General features: G+C 42.5%; 1 protein-coding gene across 1 annotated transcript; it reads left to right on the forward strand.

Annotated features, from left to right (window-relative positions):
* The first annotated feature begins 282 nt into the window (after positions 1-282).
* pom121 (POM121 transmembrane nucleoporin) lies at positions 283-27,935 on the forward strand. The gene is made up of 13 exons (XM_062046688.1): positions 283-929; positions 12,149-12,355; positions 12,450-12,599; positions 15,415-15,495; positions 15,567-15,741; positions 18,730-18,815; positions 18,912-18,991; positions 19,062-19,183; positions 22,131-22,230; positions 22,322-22,567; positions 22,647-24,065; positions 27,020-27,112; positions 27,180-27,935. The coding sequence occupies exons 1-13, from the start codon at positions 283-285 to the stop codon at positions 27,284-27,286; spliced, it is 3,513 nt and encodes a 1,170-aa protein (XP_061902672.1). The 3' UTR covers positions 27,287-27,935.
* The last annotated feature ends 14 nt before the right edge of the window (positions 27,936-27,949 follow it).

Here is a 27,949-nt window from a genome sequence, read left to right on the forward strand (position 1 = left end):
ATATTCATTTTTGTTTCACTACTTTTGGTTTGTTCTGTGTCGTGTTTGTCTCCTCTCAATTGCTCTGTTTATTGCAGTTCTGAGTGTTGCTGGGTCGGGTTTGGTTTTGGAATTGGATTGCATTGTTATGGTATTGCTGTGTATTGTTTTGTTGGATTGATTAATTTAAAAAAAAATGGATTTTTTAAAAATGAGAATCAATTCTGAATCGCACAACGTGAGAATCGCGATTCGAATTCGAATCAATTTTTCCCCACACTTTGGCAGGTTATTTTTACTGCGATGTCACGTCCATCCATTGGGGGAGCTGCTGCACCACATGTGAAGGTGAAGCACGATGGCATCGGCCGCAGAAGGAGTAGCACAGAGCAGCATGATGGGCGCGCTGCCGCCATGTCACCTAGAGACAGAAACTTAGCTTTTCTTTCTGCTTTCGCTTTAGTGTGTCTACTCCTTTATTTCACACCCTCGTTCCGATACGTTGCTGCCACCTTAGCGCTCTGTGGTGTGTCGTGGCTCCTTTGTGTCGGAACGCCGCTTCCCGCCACATTAGGCCTCAGTCCTCGGGCTGGACTGGTCGCTCTAGCCGGATACCTCCTTCGCATTTGGGACTGGTGGGTGAGCGACGTGTCGGTGGTGCCGCAGAGGAGGACCAAGCTCGGCGGCGAGGGACGTGAAGCACAGCGGCCTTTCAGACAGACACGAGCGGGCATTAATGCCGTCTATCGTGGGGAGCACTTGGCGAGTGACTCGTTTCTGTTCAGTCCCCGGGACTTCCTGATGGGGAGCTACATCGGCAAACCCGAAAGTCCGACTGGCGACTTTGGGAGGCCGAGAGTCATTCGGAACCATCGGGAACAACTGCGGGAGACTTTGTCCAGACCCAACCATGCTGTCTACACCCCCAATAGGAGGCTGTCATTTGCTGGGTATTGTTATTTCTTTTCTTCCATTTTTACCAAAATAAGGTACCACATTACTTTCAATTTACAATGTTTTGATGGTATTTATACTCAACATGGAACAGTGTGCTACAAAGGTAAAATACATGTTCCATTAAACGAAATTATGTTTATGGTTTAAGTTAATTTCAAACATGTACACAGATACAATATGACACATCATATAATCTACAACTTCTAGAAATGGTAATAAAAAAAAACGTGTAACAAATGACAGGGCTGCACAAATTTGAGAAAAAACCTAATTGAAACAATCAACCAAATAATATAATAATATAATTTTTGGAAATAGGAAAAATAACATACAGTGTCACATAAGAATTGATATGGAGTAGTGTTGGGCGATATGGAAAAAAATGTATATCACGATATGGATCATTTTATATCACGATAGCGATATTCCACGATATACCGTAATTTCCGGACTATAAACCGCTACTTTTTCCCCTCGTTCTGGTCCCTGCGGCTTATACAACAGTGCGGCTTATTTACGGCCTGTTCTTCTCCGACACTGACGAAGAGGATTTCGGTGGTTTTAGTACGCAGGAGGAAGACGATGACACAATGATTAAAGACTGACTTTTCATATACCGGTAGGCTGGTTGTTTTGATAACGTACAGGCGAGCACTTTGTATTAATTTGCACCGTTGTATTATTTGTACTCTGCACGAATGCTGTTCGCCATGTTAAAGATGTGAAAGTTTGATTGAATGATTGAAAGATTTATTGTTAATAAATGGGACGCTTTGCAGTCATCTCTGTCCCGACAATCCCCTCCGTGGTAGCAGGAACCCCTATATACTACGGTAATTACACATCAAAACCCTGCGGCTTATAGTCGGGTGCGGCTTATATATGGAGCAATCTGTATTTTCCCCTGAATTTACCTGGTGCGGCTTATAGTCAGGCGCGGCTTATAGTCCGGGAAATTACGGTAGCCATGGTACGCTTTCATTTCTATGAAAAATGTAACAATGATAAAATAAATGTTTCCATTAAACGGAATGATCGTTATGGTTTAAGTTCATTTCAAACATGTATACAGATACAATATGACACATTATATAATCTACAACTTCTCAAAATGGTAAAAAAAAAAAAAAAAAGTGTAACAATTGACAGGGCTGCACAAATTTGAGAAAAAAACTAATTTAAACAATCAATCAACCTAAATAAAACAATATATAATTTTTGGAAATAGGAAAAATAACATACAGTGTCACATAAGAATTGATGATATGGAGTAGTGCTGGGCGATATGGAAAAAAAATGTATATCACGATATGGATCATTTTATATCACGATAACGATACAGCTATGGTACGCTTTCAGGTCTATGAAATATTTAACATACATGACCACTTACCTTTTTTCTCACTTTATTTGCAAGTGAAATAAACAAATACATTTGGTATAGCAAACAACAATAGCAACAAAACACATTTTTCAGGATTCACTGCCACACACAGCCACATGAACACTAACACTACACAAAGCCTGACAGGACAGTTTAATAATAAACGAGATACTGCATGCAAAGGTACACCCTTACACTCTATTCAGAGGTATGTTAGAAAACGACATAAGAAACATGGATAAACAAAACAATATTAACGTTACCTGCCACACATACCTTGGGCTATCGCGGCTCCGGTGTGATCCTCTGGGAAATAAGTAGTTTGCAGGCAGCGATAAATAAAGCCGGACTGACGAGCTACCCCCTTGTTTGGGTAGGAGTTCGTCCTGGGACTCCGTCTCTGCTGATTGTGGGGGTTCAATTTCTTTTTCCGCCAGTGCATCGCCTACCCGTCCTGTCTCGCATGTTTACATACAATGATCCCCTCATGTGTGTAACCAAGGTAACCCGCAACGGCCGGAGACGCTGGACACAAAGAGTGCACGTAAAGCGGCGTCATGTCGCAAAAATCGAAAGAGATATGCGAGCCTACATGTCAACGCATCCTTTTCTTTGTAAGAAAATATTGTTTCCTCTCCCGTCTGACACCAAATACACTTACTGAATGTGCAATTATTGTTGTTGTTACTATGAATCATCTGATGGCAAAAGCCCTATGGATAAAATACAGCCTATTGCTTGAAACGATGAAAATAGAAATGGCACAATAGACATTTTTCTATCGTGCCCACAATATGTATCGTCATATCGCCCAGCACTAATATGGAGATAGAAAGGGTGTATTCAATAACATTTTTGGGAGTCTATGTACAATACCGTTCAAAAGTTTGGGGTCACATTGAAATGTCCTTATTTTTGAAGGAAAAGCACTGTACTTTTCAATGAAGATAACTTTAAACTAGTCTTAACTTTAAAGAAATACACTCTATACATTGCTAATGTGGTAAATGACTATTCTAGCTGCAAATGTCTGGTTTTTGGTGCAATATCTACATAGGTGTATAGAGGCCCATTTCCAGCAACTATCACTCCAGTGTTCTAATGGTACAATGTGTTTGCTCATTGGCTCAGAAGGCTAATTGATGATTCGAAAACCCTTGTGCAAATCATGTTCACACATCTGAAAACAGTTTAGCTCGTTACAGAAGCTACAAAACTGACCTTCCTTTGAGCAGATTGAGTTTCTGGAGCATCACATTTGTGGGGTCAATTAAACGCTCAAAATGGCCAGAAAACGAGAACTTTCATCTGAAACTCGACGGTCTATTCTTGTTCTTAGAAATGAAGGCTATTCCACAAAATTGTTTGGGTGACCCCAAACTTTTGAACGGTAGTGTAGATGACAAATTAAATTGGAAACTGCACATAAATATACTCAAGACAAAGATGGCAAAAATGATTGCTATGTTACATCAAATTACAAACTCTGTAAATCAAAAGGCTCTTAACATGTTATATAATTCTTCCATACTCAGAATCAGAATAGTTTTATTGCCATTGTTTGAGAACGGGTTCACAAACTAGGAATTTTTCTTGGTGCAATCGTGCAACATAAAACACATATTTGGTAATAAAAAGAGCTGTAACTGAGCTATCAGATAGACTTAGAAGGAATTCAAGGAGCTACTGTTAGGAGTTATTGTTCATGTGCCTGATGGCCGAGGGGGAAAAAACTGTTCAGGTGGCGGGAGGTGTGGGTCTGGATGGAGCGTAGTCTCCTGCCTGAGGGGAGAGGGGAGAATAGTGTGTGTCCAGGGTGAGAAGAGTCAGCTGTGATCCGACCCACACGCCTCCTGGTCCTGGAGGAGAACACGTCCTGGAGGGATGGGAGCTTGCAGCCAATCACCTTCTCAGCAGCACGTACGATGCGCTGCAGTCTATTCTTATCCTGGACTGTGGCGCCGGGGAACCACACTGTGATGGAGGATGTCAGGATGGACTCTATGATGGCTGAGTAAAACTGCACCAGCATCTCTGTTTGGCACCTTAAGTTTCCTCAGCTGCCGCAGGAAGTACATCCTCTGCTGGGCCTTCTTGATGAGGGAGCTGACGGTCTGCTCCCACTTGAGGTCCTGGGTGAAGGTGGTGCCCAAGAAACGGAAGGAGTCCACAATGGGGACGGGGGTGGAAGAGTCAATCAGTGTGAGGGTGGATGGTGGGGCTGTGACTTTCCTGAAGTCCATGATCATCTCCTCTGTTTTCTGGGCGTTCAGCTCCAGGTTGTTGAGGCTGCACCAGGACGTCAGCCGGTCCACCTCTCTCCTGTAGGCGGACTCATCGCCATTCGAGATGAGCCCGGTGAGGGTGGTGTCATCCGCAAACTTGAGCAGTTTTACGGATTGGTGACTGGAGGTGCAGCAGTTTGTATACAGGGAGAAGAGCCAGGGGGAGAGTACACAGCCTTGAGGAGTACCAGTGTTTGTGGTTCGACTGTCCGAGACAATCTTCCCCAGCCGCACGTGCGGTCTTCGGTTTGTCAGGAAATCATTGATCCAACTGCAGAGGGAGTCGGGCACGCTGAGCTGGTAGAGCTTGTCTCGTAGCAGTCCAGGGAGGATGGTGTTGAAGGCAGAGCTGAAGTCCACAAACAGGATCCTAGCGTAGGTTCCTGGGGAGTCCAGATGCTCCAGGATGAAGTGGAGGGCCAGGTTCACTGCATCATCCACAGACCTGTTGGCTCTGTAGGCGAACTGCAGCGGGTCCAGGAGGGGGGCGGTGATGTCCTTGAGGTGGGGCAGGACCAAGCGCTCAAAGGACTTCATGACCACAGACGTCAGCGCGACCGGCCTGTAGTCATTTAGTCCTGTGATCCGTGCTTTCTTGGGGACAGGGACAATGGTGGAGGTCTTAAAGCAGGACGGCACGCGGCATAGCTCCAGAGAGGTGTTAAAAATGTCAGTGAAGACAGGAGCCAGCTGGTCCGCACAGTGTCTGAGAGTGGAGGGGGAGACACCATCCGGCCCGGGGGCTTTCCGCGTATTCAGCTTCAAGAACTGCCGGCGTACATCCTCTTCTTTGATGAAGAGGGCCTTTACAGCCCTATGATGTTTTTGGAGTCCTGTGATGTCATTTGAGTCCTTTAACTCCTCTAATGAAATGCTGGCATTGGTGGGGAGGGTGATGGTGGGGGGAGCATGCCTTTGATGAGCTGAAGGCTGCTTATGACGACAGTAATGTGTGTTGAGGCCTTGAGCGAGAGTCCGGTCATTCAGGGCCTGGGGGGTTTTGGGCTTATAGTTCGTAAGGGCCCTTAGACCTCTCCAAACTGCCGCAGAATCATTGGAGCGGAACTTCCTGTAGACGGTTAGAGTACACAGATTTAGCTTTCTCCACTTCCCTGTTGAAGTGGTACTTCGCTTCTCTGTATGTACTTCGGTCCCCGCTTCTCCACGCAGCCTCCTTTTTCTTGCGCAGCTGTCGGAGCTTGGGTGTGAACCAGGGCTTGTCGTTGTTATAACAAACCCTGGTGCGCGTTGGAATGATGCGCGCCTCATTGAACTGTATGTATGAGGTCACAGTGTCCGTATACTCGTCCAGATTGTTCGTGGCCGCTCCAATTGCCTCCCAGTCTGTCGTCTCCCAACAAGCACGCAACTCGTCCACAGACTCGGCGGTGAAACACTTAATGGTCCTCATAACCGGTTTAGCCAGTTTCAGTCTCTGTCTGTATGAAGGGATTAAGTGCACCATCACGTGATCTGATAGACCAAGAGCAGCGCGCGGGACTGCATGAAAAGCCTTGCTCAATGTAGTGTAGCAGTGATCCAGCGTGTTCTCCTCTCTGGTCGGGCATTTAATAAACTGTCTATACTTTGGTAATTCCTGGCTCAAATTTCCCTTGTTAAAGTCACCAAGCACGATAACAAGAGAGTCGGGAAAAGACCGTTCCACATGTAAGATCTGTCCTGCAAGCGCGCGCTGAGCGTCACGCACGTCCGCGCCGGGCGGGATGTAAACAGCCACGAGAATGAATGAAACAATCTCACGCGGTGAGTAAAAGGGCTTACAGTGGATGAAGATATATTCCAGAGAAGGGGAGCAGAGTTTTGAAATCACTGTCACGTCTGTACACCAGCTGTTGTTGATAAAGAAGCAGACTCCACCGCCTCTTTTTTTGCTGGAGAGCGCCGCGTCTCTGACGGCGCGGAGGAGATGAAAGCCATCCAGTTGCAACCGCGCTGTCCGGACATTCGCGCTCAGCCATGTCTCCGTGAAGCACAACACACAAGATGAGGAAAAGTCCTTGTTCCTTCTCATCAGCAACGCTAGCTCGTCCATCTTGTTGGCAAGTGAGCGGACGTTGGAGAGGAAGATGCCTGGTAGAGGCGTGCGTAATCCCCGTCCGCGAAGACGGACAAGAGCGCCCGCACGTTTCCCTCTTCGGTGCGCTCTCCCTCTTTTGATCACAGAATGGACCAAATCCGCAGCTGACGCTAAAATGACTGGTAACAAGTCCATAGGGATGATGGATCTGATGTTCAATAGCTCTTCGCGGGTGTAAGAGCACCCAGAAACACAATTTATGCACAAAAACAAACAAAACAGAGAGCACCGAAGCAGCCTTCATCGGCGCCATGATATGTAATATCATGGCCATATCTCAATTATTGTGTTGAAATCTGGGGTAACAATTACAAATCAAACATCAACTCTATGTTCTTACTTCAAAAGAAATCCATTAGAATTGTAAATTATGCGGATTATTATGACCATAACCAATGCTCTGTTTATTAAATTAAAAACATTAAAACTGCACAATCTTGTTGACCTCAACACTGCTGTCTACAGGAGAGGTTCAAACCCAGAGAGAGTCCCTATGACCTCAGGTTCAGCTGTCTTTCAGAAAGGAAACATAAGAACTAGCTTAAAAAGTCAGGGAGGTTCATCTGTGGAACAGCTTGGATGATTCCTTAAAATGTTCCAGTTCCATTCACACATTTAAAAAAAACTTTAAAACCACTGTTTTAGAAAAATATATCACTCTTCAATCAACACAGTAGTTAATCATATGATCAATTAAGGGTGTAACGGTACACAAAAATCTCGGTTCGGTACGTACCTCGGTTTAGAGGTCACGGTTCGGTTCATTTTCGGTACAATAAGAAATCAACAAAATATACATTTTCTGGTTATTTATTTACCAAATTTGTAAACAATGGCTTTATCCTTTTAACATTGGGAACACTATAATAATTCTGCCCAAAAATAGAAATAGCTGTGTGTGTGATGGATGTGAGCCACCACTAGGCTGATCAGTGCAACAGCAGGCAGTCATGAATGCTAAGCATAACAATAGCATACATATACACACAGGGTCCATTTCCAGGGTTAATGTGGTCAACATATATAAAATAAAAACTAAATAAGATGAGGCTCAGAATTGTTTTCTTACGAAACCTTTCTACATATAAAGTGCAACATTTCTACATATAAAGTGCAACATTAAACTGCTTCAAGTTGTTGCTCAGATTAAATAAAATGACGAAACTTTTCTTCTACATATAAAAAGTGCAACATTTAACAGTTTCAAGTCAACTCAGCCTCAGATTAACTTTCCTTTTTCCCACCCAGCCTTTAACCCTGGTGACTTTCACTCAATCTTCATGGTTTTTGCCAGACAAATCAGTTTATCCACATTGTCTGCAGAAAGAGCAGACCTGCTTTCAGTTACAATGTCTCCCGCTGTGGAAAACACTCTTTCGCTGGGCACGGAGCTAGCAGGTATGGCGAGGTAGTGCCTGGCTAACTTGGCAGTAAGAGGATGTATGGGCTCATTGTTCTTCCACCATAGAAGTGGGTCAAAATCTGGTTTTTAATGCAATATGGTCTTAAATCTGCTGCTATAAAAACACCAACGGCATTTGTTATTGCTTTAGCCCTGTCTGACTCGCTGAGGAGAGGCTGCTTGAATGCGATGGGGAGCTGTGTTTGCACCACGCTCGTCTTTCTCTTCGTTGAAGCGATGTTCACTTGGGGGTGGTGCTGCTTCAAATGGGTTAGCATGTTTGACGTGTTGCCAGAAGCATACACTACTGCTGCTGAACAATGTCTGCAAACCGCTTTCGCTTTGTCCACCTCTCGTCCTCCATTGTTATATCGCACCGCGAAGCCGAAGTGTTCCCAAACGGGAGATCTTAACGAGGCAGGAGGGTCTTCCAGCTCTGGCTTTTACATGTTGTCGTAGCCCGGTCGTTGCTAGCATGTCGTGTGTTGTGCCTCAGTGTGCATTGTTTACACAACGTGCGGTGCGCTGCTTATGTCCGTCCGTGCGGTGCGCTACTTAATATGTCCGTGTGGAAACTCGTTCGGTGCACCTTCGTTCCGAACCGAACCCCCCGTACCGAAACGGTTCAATACAAATACACGTACCGTTACACCCTTAATATATATATATATATATATATATATATATATATATATATATATATATATATATATATATATTAGGGCTGCAACTAACGATTAATTTGATAATCGATTAATCTGTCGATTATTACTTTGATTAATCGATTGATAATCGGATAAAAGAGACCAACTACATTTCTATCCTTTCCAGTATTTTATTGAAAAAGAACAATATACTGGCGCCATGTTCTTTCAACTTGCCAAATAAAACAAGGAAAATGTTACAAAAATGCACACTTTTGACACCCCTGCTATAGATAATAAAAAATTAAATCTGATAAATCTATCGATAAAAAGCAGACCCTGGCGACGCATGCACATTTATCATAACTCTCTCGCTCTCTATCTCTGCCCCTCCCTCACGAATGCTGCTGCGCGCACAATTTGTTTAGTTTTTAACCCCTTCTTAACCCTGAACGTACATTGTTAATACACGCAACCATAACTCAAAATACTGGACATTTGAGGCGTTTCTTAAATGCCTAAAATGTCCGGCATTTTGAGTGTTGTTTACACAACGTGCTGTACGCTACTTAATATGTCCGTGTGGAAACTCGTTCGGTACACCTCCGCACTGAACCGAAACCCCCGTACCGAAACGGTTCGATACAAATACACGTACCGTTACACCCCTATTATTTTGATTATTGTTTCTCAGCTGTTTGTAAATGTTGCAGTTTATAAATAAAGGTTAAAAAAAAAAAAAAAAACGTAGCCTCAGCGCATGCGCCTAGTATAGATCCAACGAATCGATGAATAAATTAATCGCCAACTATTTTATTTAATCGATTAGTTGTTGCAGCCCTAATAAATATATATATATGTGTATGTGTGGGAAAAAAATCACAAGACTAGTTCATCTCTACAGGCCTGTTTCATGAGGGGTTTACCTCAATCCTCAGGAGATTTTTAAAATCAATCCTCAATCCTCAGGAGATTTTTAAAATCTCCTGAGGATTGAGGTAAACCCCTCATGAAACAGGCCTGTAGAGATGAAATAGTCTGGTGATTTTTTTCCCCACACATACATATTACGCTCTACCACGGTATCAAGCACTATTTTTTGGATAATCTAATTAAGACATATATATATATATATATATATATATATATATATATATATATATATATATATATATATATATATATATATATATATATATATATATATATATTTTAGTAGGTATGATGTTTGATAAGAAATTATCGAGTTCGAGCCTATTATCGAATCCTCTTATTGAACCGATTCCTTATCGATTCTCTTATCGAGTCCAGATAGGTTGTTGTATATGGAAAAAAACACACAATATTTGGTTTAACAAATCACTTCACATTCTCTACTGCTCGCTACTATAGTATTACCATATCTGAGCTATTGTGCAGAAATGTGGGGAAATAACTACAAATGTGCGCTACATTCGTTAACCGTGTTACAAAAAAGATCAATTAGACTGATACATAATGTTGGATATAGAGAACATACAAACACTTTATTTATTGAGTCAAAAATATTAAAGTTTGATGATTTGGTAAAATTGCGAACAGCTAAAATGATGTGGAATTAAATGATGGAATGGATTAAGTGAAGAAGTTAAACATTGTACTGATATGATCCACTTTAAGAGGTTGTTCAAATGAATAGTGCTTACAAAGTACAAAGAAGAATAATTATGAGAAATACTTTCAACCTTATCGAAAATAAGATATTCTTCATCTCAGTATATTAATACTGACTGAATTAATTAATTACATATTACAAAACTGTTGTATATAATAATTCACAGATATTTTATTATAAAAATGTCAGTAAATTATGTATATATTTGTATGAAGTGGGAAAGGGGAAGGATTAAATGAGCTTTACTTCTTCCTACTCCTGTAAAGTGAAATTATATGAAACTGTGATGTATTATGATGTGGTCGGATCATATTTTGTTTAGTTATGTTCTGTTAGTTTTGGACTTCCTTAGTTGTTTTGTGCACTTCGGGGGTTTGTTTTAGTCACCATGGTTATTTATGATTTTCACCTGCCTTGTACGCGCACCTGTTGCTCATCAGAGACTCTATTTAAGCCTGCCTTTTCCGGTCACTCGTCGTGGCTTCATTGTTTGCATTTGCAACAGTTATGTTGGCATTCTGGTTTTCGAGCTCATGATTCCTGTGCTAAGTTACCTTAGCTTCTAATATTCCTGTGCTAAGTAAGTTTTTGCTTTAGCTTCTCGTGCGAACGGCACGCTTTCCTTTAGTTTCGTTCCTGTCTGTTGTAATGTGTATGATTTATGAGAAATAAATCACCTACCTGCACGCTTTCGTCCGGAGCCGTCAGTTTTGCGTCCCGGGAACGTACCGCAGCACGCTGCACCCCACCGTGACAAATGACTGAGCTACGTGACGTCATTTCTTGTGATGTCACATGGGGCATTTCTTGTCGGGACGGGATTCGTTCCAAGTGATTCGAATAAAGAACCAACTCTTTTTCTTTACTATAATGGTCTCGATAACGGGTACCGGTTCTCAAAAAGGGATTTGAGTCTGAGGACTCGGTTCTTTTCTTATCGAACAACCGGGAAAACCGGTTTCGAGTATCATCCCTATATTTTAGTAGTTATATTTTATTTTATTATATATATTTTTTTTAGTTTTAAGCGATTCTTTTTTTTTCCTTGACAAAACCTCTCTATCATCCTTTCCGGTGGCTGGTTAAAAAGAATACATGCAGAATGCGTTACTTCATCAAAGGTAATGTTTAGAGTGATAAACATGTTTCAAAAACTCAGGTTGCAGAGAATCGAACCCACGTCATGTGGCATTAAAGGCATTAGCACGAACCATTACGCTCAACGTGCGCTGGTAAGTGCAACACAAGTTAGCTATTTGATATTCAGGACATAGCGGTAGCCGGTTTGGATTACATTTGCCGTCATTCTTTGATTTGAGTGGCATTTAAAAAAAAAAAAGTTTATTCTCTATCCAGATTCCGAACTGACCCCAACATAAGCCCGCATTTTAAATGGTGCGTGGGCGGTTTATGCGATTTTGAATCTCCCGGCAAAATCAGAACCCCGTCCCTAATCAGCCTGGCACTGAGGCTTCACACGTCATCATTTTGGGCTCCCCCCCTACATGAAGCAAGCCTTAATATGCACTTCGCGGAAATGCCCCCTACATTACTCGAAGCCTCTGCACTTTTCGTCCCATCACTACTAACTAATAAGCTTCTCAATATCCTAGACATACTTTTGTAATATCTGAAAGAACATTTTCTTTTACATCTCATTGAATTACATGGGTGTACCTAATAAACTGGTAAAGAGAGTGAGTGAACTTTTAATCTGAAGGTGTGTTTTTTTACTACTTTTGAAGGGAGCCACCAGGCTCAGCCGGACGCTTCAACATCACCCCCCAGCGTCACTACCCCCTTCAGCAGCCAGGCGCCTCCTCCATGGGCCTTCTGCCTCCCGTCAGTTGGGACGGATTCAGGAAGAAAAGCGTCCTCACCCCTCGAAATTCCCCAGCTGCTCAAAGTCCTGTCACTATGAAGATCGCCCGGCCGGACCACCCCAGCCCCAGGTTTCCTTTCACACACAACATAGGAAATATATCATGGGGAATGAGGATTTTGTTACTAGAGACCTAACCGCGATTGGAATCTTTTCCTGTCTAGTTTGAACCACCTGAGTTGCGCTGGGGTCCCCAGGGACCCTGTTGACCCTTGCTCCCGGGAGAGTGTCCTCAAGGTGTTGAAGGATAGCCGCAAGAGAGAGGTTGAAGATGAGGACAGGAGCTTCACCAATGAGCAGAAGAGCAAAAGAAGGTAAACAAAAAGCAGAACTGCAGTTTTAAACCTATAACATTGAACCTGCAGCTGGCAATGGAATTTGAAATACAGGTCATTACAGTAATCGTGACTATCGTCAACACAATGTAATGGGGGTTCGCTTGTGGAAGTCTGTGTGACAGAGCGAGACAGAAAAACAAGCTTTTTACAACAAAGTTCTGCCGAAACATTTGTTGTTGTTTTTTTCCCCTGTGATTTCATGTCTTGCCTTGTTGGACACATTTGTTCCATGTTTTTGCTTGATTGCAAAACATGTCGCCTGTGACGTAAACAAGAAGCGGCGTTTACATACTATTAGGGTTGTACTGTGTACCGGTACTAATTAAGAACTGCAGTACTAAAAGGTACTATGCTGTTTTGGAAAAATACCGGGACTTTTTTTTTTTTCTTCCATGGACATGATGGCGCGATGTGGTGACATTGCTGGTAATAGGCCCTTTCCACCAAAAGCTCAGGAAAATGTGGTTCCTGGATATATAGGTTCCTGTAGAAGTCTGTGGTTTTTGTTTCCACTGCATTTCACAGTTCAGGGGAGTTTATACAAATCAGGCTGATGACGTATGGAGCAGTGGTTTAGCATATTTCTATACTGATACCATGTAAATAAACAGACAATATTAGGTCAATTATTTTACTATAAAGTAAATACAAAGCAATAATATACAAAACCATATGTTACTGCATTCGTCAGCAGCCAAATTAGGAGCCTTTGTATCCCGTTTGTTTACTTACTACTAAAAGAGAAGTTGTCTAGTATGTTCACTGTGTTATTTGATGCCTAAATAGTTCTTTACGTGCCTCTTAAGACCTCACTGTATGACTTATGACACATTAAACATATGTTTCTTTGCAGCAAGAAACGTATGTTTAATGTGTCATAAAACCTTCTGTTAAAATTAAGACAATAATGAATATTTTGTGTGGTCCCCTTTTATTTTGAAAAGTATCAAAATACATTTAACATTGGGACAATATAAGTTCATACTGGAAAATATAGTCTTTTTTTCATGTACATTTTGATGTCCATACAAACTTGTCAAATTCAATACTTTTTCACCAGTTGGTCTGTTTTATTGTGGTGGAACCATTTTAGCATGCAGTATAGTCAAACAAATACTCCTAAACTAAGGGACCCAAGCATGTACAGCAATTAAATCACAATTGTATTGCTAAAATAAGATTTTTTTAAGTATACACTTACTGCATCATTTGGGATAGAAATTGATAAGATTTTTCCAGTTCCGACTTTCAATTCTGCTTGATTATTTGGTTCCTTAACAATTCTCTTATCGATTCTTATTTGGAAAAAAAAGAGAAATAAGAATGGATTATCATCAATTGTGTTTAGTTTAGAGGTAACATGACTTTACAAAGCCTACAGTGAGGTCTCAAGAGCACAGAGCAATAGGGGGAAAAAAATTATTTGTAAATAAATATAAAAAATGAATATTCTTCTGTAGAATTTAATTATGTACACATTACATAAGAATGTAACATTTAGTAACATGTGATATTGACTTTTTACATGCAAACTGAGATATGTCAAGCCTTTTTTGGTTATATTTTTTGATGATTATGGCGTACAGTTTCTGAAAACATTGAATTTAAAATGTAAGGTTTTAAAAACTGTAAGCCATGATGATCACAATTATAACCAATAAAGGCTTGACATATCTCACTTTGCATGTAATCAATTAATGTCACAGATTAGTTTCATATTTGAAGTTAATTGCTGACATTGACTTTTACACCATATTCTAATTTTACCAGTTTCACCTGTAGAATATAATGACTGAGAGGAAATCTGGTTGCAGGAAAACATGCAACCTTTTTCTGACTACAACTGAACAGTCACCTACAGAAAATGCAAACTTTTGACCACAAACTTAATCGCTGCTCTGTGACATTCGTCGAGCAGAAGACGTGAACTGGGGCGAGTCCTGCCCAGTCAGAATGTCTCTTGTCACGCTCATCAAAATGAGAAGGCATTCATTCAAATGGAACAAATAGTGCTAACATGATAGGAGGTGTGAGTTAGTACCTGTTGTGTTCAGATGACGTGCTAACGTTATGTTTGTGTTCAAATATTTCAGCATATTGCTCGTATGTCCTCTTGGTGAACCAGCTGCCTTATAATTATTACAAGTAGCGCTGTTGTAGTCTTTTCTTGTAAAATGTAAGCAACTTTAGAGTGCTTGTTGCGCCCGGGCACTGCCATTTTGAGATCTGGCGTCACTACGCACGTTGTGTAATGACGTCATCCCCACCCGAAAGAATCGATGAGGGAACGTCTAAAATAAAATAAAAAAGGCGATCCCAAGGAATTGATACACTGGACTAGAGATGTCCGATAATGGCTTTTTTGCCGATATTGTCCAACTCTTAATTACCGATTCCGATATCAACCTATACCGATATATACAGTCGTGAAATTAACACATTATTATGCCTAATTTTGTTGTGATGCCCCGCTGGATGTGTTTAACAATGTAACAAGGTTTTCCAAAATAAATCAACTCAAGTTATGCGTGACTGGGCCTGCACGCAAAGGCAGTGCCTTCAAGGTTTATTGGCGCTCTGTACTTCTCCCTGCGTCCGTGTACACAGCGGCGTTTTAAAAAGGCATAAATGTACTTTTTGAAACCGATACCGATAATTTCCGACATTACATTTTAAAGCATTTATCGGCCAATAATATCGGCAGTCCGATATTATCGGACATCCCTACACTGGACGATTCCCATCCCTTTGCATCCCTGATTTATTCTGCTTGTTTTGAATCCGTTCCCAGGCGTAACAACAGTGGAGGAAGCGCACACTCCGCTTTTGAGCCTCTTTTGCCCAATGGAGCGCCGTCACAACTGGTCCCTAAGTGAGTCTAAACTTTGCTGTCCATTGGTGTTTATAGTACTAGCTTCCCTCTGTTTTTGTTTATTCTTTTAGACCAGGAAGCCTAAAAAGAGGGATGACCTCAGTGGCGGAAGAGTCCCTAATGAAGAGGTCTCGCACGTCCTCCATAAGCTCCGCCAACGGACTCCACGCCCCCAGAGGGACCCCTGGATCCAAGAGGAACCCCATCCACAGCTCCTACAGCTCGTCACTGGGGGGCTTCGTGCAGGTAACCTACACCATCTACGTGTCACCGTTGTTTAAGTGGCAGTGTAGTGGATTGTCCGAAGCTTAAGCAGGCAACAAAAGTAGTTTAGTACAACAAATTTATTTACCCATTATCAGAAGTGCAGGTTGAATTGAGTTGGTCGTGCAGACAAACCACAAGTTACTCCGGAGCAAACAAGACACACACAAGCCAAAATCACTCACGAGTTCCGGTCTTCTGCCATTTTTTATATGTCTGTTGTGCGTCATCGTTCCTTATCGAGTGCGTCAATGTCTTGTTTTGCTTTTCCTATCTGTTCCATAACAACTCGAATCCTTTAGACCAGGGGTCTCAAACTCAATTTACCTGGGGGCCACTGGATGCAGAAACTGGGTGAGGCTGGGCCGCAAGAAAAGATTTCTTAAAAAAAATCTAACATGCACTTTTTAATGAATTCACCTCCTTTGAATGGCTTTCCCGCCCTAGCAACCATCTCACTCACCATGTAGCTAGCTTTGACTGCTGCATCGCTCTTTTCGCTTGCTTTCTTGACGAAATCTTGTTGCCTCAGTAGACTGGTTTTAAAATTTGCAACCCGGTTCACTCCCCTAGTATTTTGCATACTCCTCAGCATGTCTAGTTGTATAATGACGTTTCAAATTGTATTCCTTGTGCAACGCAACTTTCTCTGTATCAACTACAGAAAAGAGCTATAAGGATTATTCATAAAGTAGATTACTTAAAACACACTAACATATTATTTATTAATTCTGGTTTATTGAAACTACAGGAGCTAGTAAAGTTACAGACATTATGTGTCATGTTTAAGGCTAAAAGTAAAACATTACCAGCAAATTTACAAAAAATGTTTGTCATCACTTCTGAGAATGAAGAGCATAGAAGAAAAGGTCATTTCAATTCTTGACGAAATCTTGTTGCCTCAGTAGACTGGTTTTAAAATTTGCAACCCGGTTCACTCCCCTAGTATTTTGCATAGTCCTCAGCATGTCTAGTTGTATAATGACGTTTCAAATTGTATTCCTTGTGCAACGCAACTTTCTCTGTATCAACTACATAAAAGAGCTATAAGGATTATTCATAAAGTAGATTACTTAAAACACACTAACATATTATTTATTAATTCGGGTTTATTGAAACTACAGGAGCTAGTAAAGTTACAGACATTATGTGTCATGTTTAAGGCTAAAAGTAAAACATTACCAGCAAATTTACAAAAAATGTTTGTCATCACTTCTGAGAATGAAGAGCATAGAAGAAAAGGTCATTTCAAACATCAGTATTCAAGGACAACTTTAAAACAAATGTGTATATCAGTGGTGGGGGTTAAACTATGGAATTCTCTTTACAAGAGATAAAAGATTGTAAAAATATATTCCAATTGAAAAAATATATAAGGACAGAACAATGAGATCATATGGACAGCCATAACTGTTTACATTTTGCTTTATATTTATTATTTTACTTATTTTTTGCCTAGTTTTGTATTTGTTTTGTATCATCCTGTGAGGTGTATACTACTTATTTTGTTTTTTTTGTTCTTTTTGTACATCATGAAGTTTTGCACTTCTTGTGTTTTTTTGTTTGTTTTCGTTATATTTGGATGTAATTGTTTGTTTATATGATATCATTAAGTAAGACTACGTACTATGTTGAAGGGGGCAGAAAAATATAAGATTTTTCTTCATCCTGCTCCTTCTCAGGCATTGGTGTGTAAATGTATAATTTAAAAATTGAGGTATAATTGTCTATCGATCAAAGATGCACATCAATGAAGGAGATAAATAAAAATGAAATGAAATGAAATAAGACACGTCGGGGTGCCCCTGTGAAAGAAATATTGCATCAAAAATCGTCTCTGTCTGGAGCCAACGGGAGGAGGGTGGGGGGTGGAGTTTACAGTTACGGTAGCACAATTAGCCCCGAACGGGTTAACATCACCACGTCTGTATCAGCGCTGGGGTCCAGTGCACCACACTTTTGTATTGTCGCTCGCTCCTTCGGCGGAGTGCTCGTCTTCCCCGCCCGGACTGTTTACAACGGGGGCGGGAGCGAGCAGGCGGGCGAGGGAGGGAGGCAGGGAGGGAGGAAGGAAGAGCGTGTGTCATAGAAAAGCGGCAAAATGTTTCTCTGCTTGCATTACGCAAGTGACATCAATGCATACTTGCCAACCTTGAGACCTCCGAATTCGGGAGATGGGGGGGGTTGAGTTGGGCGGGGTTAGGGGTAGCGGGGGTGTTTTTGTAGCCCGGAAGAGTTAGGGCTGCAAAGGATTCTGGGTATTTGTTCTGTTGTGTTTATGTTGTGTTTAGGTGCGGATGTTCTCCCGAAATGTGTTTGTCATTCTTGTTTGGTGTGGGTTCACAGTGTGGCGCATATTTGTAACAGTGTTAAAATATAAATAAAATAAAATATGACCACCCTCAGTGTGAAATGTATGGCTGTTCCTCAAGTATGTCTTGCAATAACCTGCGTGTGTCTCTAGAAGCCTCATACAACATGTGTCTGGGCTGGCACGCTGTTAGTATGGAGAAAAAGATGATGCGGTGACAGATTCTAGAGGACACTGATGACAGTGCCATCACGGCACGCCCTCGATATTGTCGAGAGCCTCATACCACAACGTGATTGGTAGATTTCTTCAGCTCCGCACACAACGCTGTCAAGCGCCATTCATTTAAAACTCGCGGGCCGCACTAACATTAAACTTTCATATTAAGGTGGGGGCCGCAAAATAACGTCTCCCGGGCCACAATTGGCCCGCGGGCCGCGTGTTTGAGACCCCTGCTTTAGACAGTCAACACATTCTATAGACAGGTTGGCACGACTTAATATTCACTTTTGTCCCACAACTGGTCCATTCAATGGCACAAAAATACAAGAGTATTGAAAATGAGCGGACATTCTTAAAAGACAAGAAATATAGGTCAAAAGGTCAGAAATTCTACTACAGCAGCAAGAAGATGATTAGACTTTTACCTCCTCTGACAGTTGAAGCCATCAGCACCAAGCTCACCTACGTCCAGCCTGGGCTCTTCTCGCTCCCAGACACCAGAAGCAGCCTCCAAGAGACCAAGGTGTGTTTTTATGCTGGTCTTATTTCTCCCCGTCAGTCCTGGATTCACATAAATGGTAATGTTACTGGTTGTATCGTGTTGGTTCTCTTTCACCAGAGGCGATGACGGTCTTTCTCCAAGCTCTGCGTCCTCGGTGAGGTCCAATAAGACGGCCTCGGAAAAAGCACCTGAGACTTGTGAGTGTGACGCTGCAGTCTTGTAGTCTAAAAGGAGGATGTCGTGTACTCAGGTCGCAATGCATTTCAGCCAAGCACACCCCAGCCGCCATAGTCCCAGTTACGACCTCAATGGACTACACTGGGAGTGGTGGGAACAGAAAACGCAAGATCCCCCTTGTGTCCGCCAACCGGGACGACCACATCTCGCTGGTAAGGAGAAAATATATCTACTGTGGAACCTCCAATGTTGTGATTATAAAAGAAGCATTTTTGCCCATCATTCACAATCCTTTTGTGAGAAAAGAACACGTCTTTCCCTTTTCTTTGAATTCTAAATATTCAAAATCTGCTAGTACGAGGCGCATAACAATGTAGGTAATGAGGTTAAACTATTTTGTGTAATAACACCTATAATCCACAAACAACGTTTTGTTTACATGCTGTGACCTGCATATTAACCAAGCTATAGCGACATTGTTATTGGAGATCTCAGGCCATTCAATCGATCGCAACTGGACTGTTTGGTTTGTCTTAGAAGTTGTTTCGCCTCTCATCCGAGTAGGCTTCAGAATTTCATGCTCATAGACTTAGATTGGTCAGTTGTAGTCTTAGACTTAGATTGGTCAGATCCAGTCTTAGACTGAGATCGGTCACATCTAGTCCAGCGGCTAGTGCCAATGTCATCGGTTCATGCTCATTAACAGATGATGCCTACTGAGGTATTGGCACCAGCCACTAGACAAGATGTGACCAATCTAAGTTTATGGGCATGAACTGATGAATCCTACTCGGATGAGAGGCAAAACGTCTTCGAGGACAAACCAAACAGTCCAGTTGCGATCGATTGAACGCCCTGAGATTACAATGACCTGGATAAATGAGAACATCCATAGACATGTTATTTGTAGAGCTAACACAGAGGAACTGCTTTCAGTAACACAGCGCTTGCTTAAAGACAGCTAAGCTAGCTACTGAGCTTCTGCTCAATCACCTCGGAAGTTTGTAAAAGTTAACACCAGATTTTTAAATCATGTATAGTAGAGGTGGGGATCTTTGGGCACCTTACGGTTCGAGCCGGTTCTTGGGGTGACCATTCTGTTCAGAATCAGTACTCGATACAACTCCATTCTTGCAATGTATTGATGGTTTCCGCAGAGCATTAAGTCATGTTTTTCGTGAAAATTAAGGCCTTAAACAGCTTAAAAAAGCATTAAATACGATGTCCAGAGGCAGTAAAAAAACTATACAACTGTAGGCCTGAGCTGATAGTAATTCAATGAATGCTAATTGTCGCTAGTCGTGACTTGCTAGTGAGAAGCACTACTAAGTAACAAACGTTAGGAGGAAAAAAGATGAGTGTTAAGCCTGTGTGGAAATATTTCATCCTAAAACTAAATGAGCAACGTGAGCCTATCAGCATTGTCGAACGAGCAAGTATGCATTTGCCACACTTAACTACACAACATTATTATTGTCAAATGCTTACTATTACTTTTCAACTATTCAAGAATATAATTGTCAAATGCTTACAATTACACACCATTAAGCAATGTTCAAATGTAAAAGTGCCAAAGGTGCTGTTGTAAATGACATTTTGAAAATGATATTCATTAATACACCCCTAAACCTTTGCTGTATCCTCTAAACCAGGGGTCCCCAAACTACGGCCCGCCAGCGTCCAAAATCCGGCTCGCCGTGAGTCCCAAGTAAAAAAGTTAAAGTTAAAGTACCAATGATTGTCACACACACACTAGATGTGGTGAAATTTGTCCTCTGCATTTGACCCATCCCCTTGATCTCCCCCTGGGAGGTGAGGGGAGCAGTGGGCAGCAGCATAGCCGCGCCCGGGAATAATTTTTGGTGATTTAACCCCCAATTCCAATCCTTGATGCTGAGTGCCAAGCAGGGAGGTAATGGGTCCCATTTTTATAGTCTTTGGTATGACCCGGCCGGGGTTTGAACTCACAACCTACCGATCTCAGGGTGGACACTCTAACCACTAGGCCACTGAGTAGGTTAAAAAAATAAATGAGTTAAAATGTATTTTAATTTTTATTATTTTTTAAAAATCTGTCCTTTCTAATCAATTTTCTACCGCTTGTTACTCTCAATGTCTCCTAGCCGCTCAGGCAAATCATATTGTCAAAAATTTTATATATATATATATATATATCCTGCTCCGAACCATTGATTACAATGTTCACTCTCAAACAGCCATTTTTTCTAATAATTAATAAATTGTGCTTTTGTTGCTACTTCCTTATATTTGCGGATGTTGTGAGTTATTTTTGCATTAATGTGACACTAATTATGAATATTCACTATTAAGGAGAAATGTTATTTGGAAATAATTTTCCCTCGGAAACCGTACAAAAAAATAGTTTTTGCATTTTATCTTGGTGAACAGAGTGTGCCTTTTATTGTGAAGGCCACTCAACTGAATGTTTCTGTGTGTTTCGGACATCTCCACTAACGAGCGGTAATGCCTTTCATCCATCCATCCATTTTCTACCGCTTGTCCCTTTTCGGGTCGCGGGGGTTGCTGGAGCCTATCTCAGCTGCATTCGGGCGGAAGGCGGGATACACCCTGGACAAGTTGCCACCTCATCACAGGGCCAACACAGATAGACAACATTCACACACTAGGGCCAATTTAGTGTTGCCAATCAACCTATCCCCAGGTGCATGTCTTTGGAGGTGGGAGGAAGCTGGAGTACCCGGAGGGAACCCACGCAGTCACGGGGAGAACTTGCAAACTCCACACAGAAAGATCCCGAGCCCGGGATTGAACTCAGGACTACTACTTTGTGCATTTCAATACAATGTAAATGTTTATGTTCCGCCAAAAACAATGAGCCGCTGTCATCAGTGTTCCATGTTTGACACGCTCTTTTTTTTTACACACTAATTGTCATACAAGTGTACAAAAACAATAAAATAAATTAACCTCTCTGAAATGAAGCTGAATTCAAGTGAATATATTTCTTAAGAAGAGGGCACTTTTGAGTAATAAGAACACGGTGGACCGAGACTTGATGAGTTGTCGATGTAAGCGGGTTCCACTGCATTTTTCTACGGTTATCATTGCACTTTCCACCTTCCCCTCACACAAAAGCCTGCGTATTCTCCTCTTTGACTCCCCATGATTGTGTTGCAGCCTCCACCACCCGAGCTGGGCTACACGATCACTGTGAAGGATCTGGATGATGAGAAGAAAGACGCCATCAGCAAGATCCAGAAGGTCCTGGAGACACCTGGTGAGTTGGTACAGATATGAAGATAAGACTGACGTGCACCGTTTTGTGACCTTTTCAACCTCTGCCTAAACCCTGACTTGTGACTCTCAAGCTCCCGAACCCGAAAAGTCCACCTCTCCTCTGACCTCCACCACGCCTGCCTCGTCGAGCACCACTGCTCCCGCCAGCACGGCCCTCACTCTGAGCAGCCTTCTGGCCGCCCCTCTGCCCATAACCTCCAGCTCGGCCCCGCCCGTCATCAACCTGGATCCCAGCCCGGCACCTGTGGCCCCCAATCCCCTGCTGGAGGCCCTGAAGATGAAGAGTCCCGCAAGCTCTGCGGCCAGCACCACCACAGGTAGGCTCATCATCTCAGGAATTTATTTGTGGGTGTGTCCATAGTTTTCTCTTCATTTTTGGCCTCTCTGTGTGCACAGTGTCTGCATTGACCACGTTGGCACTTCCCAAGATGTCCACTGTAACGGACGCCCCAAAGCCGCCGCCTGCCTCACAGTCCCAGGCCACTTTGGCAGGTGTGGGCCAGCCCTCCGCTTTCACCCAGGTTCTGGCCCCGGTTTCCAAGCCTGCCAGCAGCAGCGCTCCATCGTTAGCTGGAACCAGCTTGTTTGGACTGTCTGGTCAGATCAGCAGCAGCCCCGCCGTGTCCACCACCTCCAACCCCGCCCCCGCCGCCGCCGCCGCAATGAGCAGCCCGGTGTCACTCAGTCACTCCAACCCTCTGCTCGCCTCAGGGTTCAAACCCATCTTTGCTCCCACCAACGCTCCCTCCAAGCCACCGACCATGTCAGCCCCAGAAAGCAAACCTCTTGCCCAGAACTTCAAGCCCATCTTTGCCAGCAGCGCCACCGCAGGACTTAGCTTTGCCCCGCCCCCATACACGGCTTCCATTGCAACATCTGCCACCGTTTCTTTGACTTCTTCAATATTTGGTGCCTCAGCGAGTAGCACCACTGTTACATCATCACTTTCCACTGGAACAATCCCTTCCGCCTCCACCACCAATCCTGCAGTCCAGCCCGCTATAAAGTCCATGTTTGAAACCTGGGCAGCACCAGCTTCAACTGGCACCAGTACGTCTTCAGCACCGGTGTTTGTTCCCGCTGCTGGTAACACCCTCCAGTTTGGAGCTGTAGCCACCACCGCTGCTGCCGCCCCCCCGGCTACCACGGCTACCAACACCTTTGCGTTTGGCGCCGCTCAGCCGCCGCAGCCCCAAGCCGCCAACCAGAAGGTGTTTGCTTTTGGTCAGACAGCTGTCAGTCAGAACGCGACGCAACCGACTTTCGGAAGTTTCGCCATGGCCAATGCGGCCCCCGCTGCTGCCGCCACCACTAATGCTCCCGCCACTTCTTTGGCACAGTCTGCGTTTTCATTTGGTAAGCCGTCGTTTGAAGCGCCAGCCTCGCAGTCCACCTTCAGCTCCACAGCAGCCACCGCACCAAAGCCCTTTACATTTGGAGGTAGCATAGCAACGCCTGCACCTGCGCCTGCGCCCAACCCCACCCCGTCGGGTTTCCCCTTCGGGGGAGCCGCCACCGCTACCACGGCACCATCCAGCTTTGTGACGCCAACTAAGCCGGCGTTCGGAGGCGGCTCAGCCGCCTTTGCTTTTGGCGCCACCAGCGCGCTATCTGCAGCGCCAAACTTTGGACAAGCTGCCCAGGCGCAGGGCGCATCGCTCGGCACGCCCTTTGCGTTTGGTGTCACCGCTCCTCAGCAGACACCCTCAGGCCTCGTGCAGCCTGCATCTGGCGGGTTTAACTTTGGCGCCGCTGTATCGCAACCCCAGATGGGCGGCTTCAACTTTGGGGCTCCTGCTGACAAACCTGCTTTTGGTAAGTTTTTTTTTTAATGCTACTCCTTGCTTCTATGATTGTATTCTTATGAAGATTTCTTTCATACAAAACATATCTATACTTTGGTATTAAACTTATAGCCTTACATTATTTACCTTAATTACACGTTTTCTATGTAAATTCTGCACATTTACAATTTCTCATCTGCTCGCATGAATGAAATGACAACAATACATTATTTTACTATTTTAATTTCTATGATGACAGTGTGTGAAATTTACCAGTTTATTGATTACAACATACTCCATGGTTTTTACTACATGTATCTGATTGTGGCACGCTGCCACAGCTGAATTGAAGCTGCCACACCGTTTTAAAAATGAGGATTTTTTTTTCTTCTTCAAATTAAAGTAACATATTGTATTAATGGTAGGGGTGTAACGGTACACAAAAATTTTGGTTCGGTACGTACCTCGGTTTAGAAGTCACGGTTCGGTTCATTTTCGGTATAGTAAGAAAACAACAAAATATACACATTTTGGGGTTATTTATTTACCAAATTTGCCAAATCTTCCACCAAAAATATTTTTCTTAGTGGAATATTTGATGTGAAGTAATCGGAACCTTGGATAGGTCAATAATTCATAATAACATTGATTTTGATTCAATATTATGTTTTGAGCAATGCCAGTTTGAAAAGAAAAAAAAACTGCTTTGTTTTATTAGTCAACATTGCAACTTTTTCTAATTTACATTTAACCTTTAAGCTTTTTTATTTAACTTTTGTTATGTTTTTGTTTATTTTAATAGTATTTTTAGAATGTGCCGTGGGCCTTTAAAACATTAGCTGTGGGCCGCAAATGGCCTCCGGGGCACACTTTTGACACACCTGCTATAGATAATAAAAAATTAAATCTGATAAATCTATGGATAAAAAGCAGAGCCTGGCGACGCATGCGCGTTTATCATAACTCTCTCTCTCGCTCTGTCTCTGCCCCTCCCTCACCAATGCTACTGCGCGCACAATTTGTTTTGTTTTTAACCCCTTCTTAACCCTGAACGTACATTGAAAATAGACGCAACCCTAACTCAAAATGCCGGACATTTGAGGCATTTAAGAAACTCCGCCCTGACAGCTCCGCAAAAGAGGACATATCCGGTGAAAAGAAGACGTATGGTCAGTCTATCGTAGCCCGTTAGCTGCTAGCATGCCGTGTGTTGTGCCTCGGTGTGCATTGTTTACACAACGTGCGCTGCGCTACTTAATATGTCCGTGTGGAAACTCGTTTGGTACACCTCCGAACGAACCGGAACCCCCGTACCGAAACGGTTCAATACAAATACACGTACCGTTACACCCCTAATGAATGGATATACAGTATAGCATAAATTATTCAAGCACGATTGACGAGTGATGCGCAGAAAATGTGGCCACTGAAAAACTTTGATCAACCGTAAGCAGTTGCCAGTGTTTTTTATGTTGTCCTCGCCAGTTCCAGATCATATATGGCTGTCAACGCGTCCCAACTTGTTGGATTATATCACCAGCCGTCTTCTGTTCGGATTAGAGGCCAGATTTATGATCTACAATAAACTAACGGGGAGCATTGAAACGAGGAAGCAGCTGATCAGTCGATGATGTCAACATCGTCCCACAGGACGTGATCACGGCGCCGCTATAAATAGTTCGTCTGCATTAACGCTTATAATATTAATATCACTAATACCTGGTTAATATTCAAGTCATGAAATTTTAAATGGAGTACTGTTGCTGCTTTATGAATGGTTATTTATTGGATTTTATGGGCGGAATAGTGACGCTCCCATCGGCTCCGCTGTAAGCAGACTTTTATTTACGTTTATTTAATATTTAGAATGCATTGGAAAATGCATCTGTCGTCATGTCTTTCATAATGATTGTGAACAATAGGCAAAAGTCTAAAAAAAATGGGCATAGTGTCTCCTTAGCCGGCCTACCTGTCGGTCTAGGGGTCATGTGCCCAGTTGTTATCCCCCTTTCCCTCAAAATAAATAAATATATATACATACACACACACACACGCACACAAGTACATGATATACAAAAAATCAAATGTCAATAAATTGAAATAGACAATCATATAGCGTGTGACATAACTTGTAGTAAACTTTATTAAAGTTGTGTATAAACGAATATATAAAATGCCCTGAATTTTAATTTCATTATTGTTGACAGCAGCGACTTATGTTCAACGTTTACAAAAAAGTAAACAAATCCATGTGTGACAGCCAGGAATCAAAATAAACATACACAATACAGCACAAACAACATTGGCAGGTCTAGAACTGCTGAGTTTGGAGGGTAAACAATCTACTTATTTAGCACTCCATTTAAACTATGAAATTAACCTACCTAAAGATTTTTTTTTATTATGTTAGCATTAGCATGCATCAAGTACCAAGATGTGACTGAGGTGTATACCTACAAAATAAATAAATAAATAAAAAGCTAGTGTACTAACAATGGCATGCTTACAGTTAGCATTAGTGAAATACCAAAATATATTGCACCGAGGTGTGTACCTGTAAAAATGGTATCATGCTAAGCATTAGTGAAATACCAAAATATATTGCACCGAGGTGTGTACCTGTAAAAATGGTATCATGCTAATGTTGGCATGCTAAAATGCTAACTGTGACATGCGTCAAGTATCAAATTATATTACTCTGAGGGGTGTACCTGAAACATGTGTTTTAAAATGTTAGCACGCATCAAATACCAAAATATGACTGAGGTGTACAGCTACAACATTTAAAAAAGCTAGCATACTAACATTAGCATGCTAACAGGTGTCATTCGTCAAGTAACAAAATATTTGACGCTGAGGTTTATATCTGCAAAAAAGGTATGCTAATAATAGTTAAAAATGTGCGACGGGCCCCTGCAAAGCTGTAAATTCGGAAAAACTCCTTGTCAATGTTTTCAAACTTCTGAATCTTTGGTCTTCTCACAGGGACATCCACGCCATCTTTTGGCCAGAGCGCCGCCGCAGTTCCCTTCGGAAGCCCCGGAACGCCGCTGCAGGGTTTCAACGCCGCTCCTTTCGGTAGGCCGCGTCTACACCTTCATGCCCCGAACCAGGACATACCCTAACTCGTGTGTTTGCCTGTCAGGTTCCCCTGCGGCTCCTTCCTTCTCCATCGGGGCCGGCTCCAAGCCCAGCGGGGCGCGGCAGAGGCTGCAGGCGCGCAGGCAACACAACAGGAAGAACATGAAGTGACCTTTTTAAGAGGACTGCGAGTCACCGCTGTGAGTTTTTTTTATCGACGTTACGTTCCAAGCCACACTTTTTTTCTTTGACGGTCAAAAAACACTTTCCTGGGTGCGGCCTGACAACACGACGAGAGTCTAACAAAAGTCTTATCCAGGTGTTGAAAAGGCTTCACACTGTTTATTTTTTTACGCTGGGACTGATTTGTACATTGAAGGGATGTTTGCGAGCGACAATGGAGGACGACTGTTTTGCAAATTTGGATTATTTTTTTAATTAGGTGCCTGCCCGTGTAAATTAACTGATTTTTGATTGCCAAGCAGAGATATTGTTTGTGATCTTCTTTCTTAACTGCAAACATTCCCGCTTCTTTTTCGTGTGTTTTTTTAAAGCGCTGCCATTAGAACCATTTCAAAGATGGCAACACGTTGACTAATTGAATTGCGACAAGAACTTTTCATTAAAATTCAAAAAGTTGCTGTGATCTTTCTTGTTGTCGGACTACCTCCATTGAATCCCTAACCCTGCAGGTTTTTGTTATTTTACGTCAAAATCAGCTACAATGATTCAGTTTTTCAGAACAAATGGTGTCCTCAGTCAAAACATGTGATGCAGCGCCCATTGCTTTATGTTGCTGTAATAAAATGGATGGATGTACACAAACAAACTGAT

This window comes from Entelurus aequoreus, linkage group LG05 (assembly GCF_033978785.1).
Source record: "Entelurus aequoreus isolate RoL-2023_Sb linkage group LG05, RoL_Eaeq_v1.1, whole genome shotgun sequence".
In the NCBI taxonomy this organism is placed as follows: domain Eukaryota; kingdom Metazoa; phylum Chordata; class Actinopteri; order Syngnathiformes; family Syngnathidae; genus Entelurus; species Entelurus aequoreus.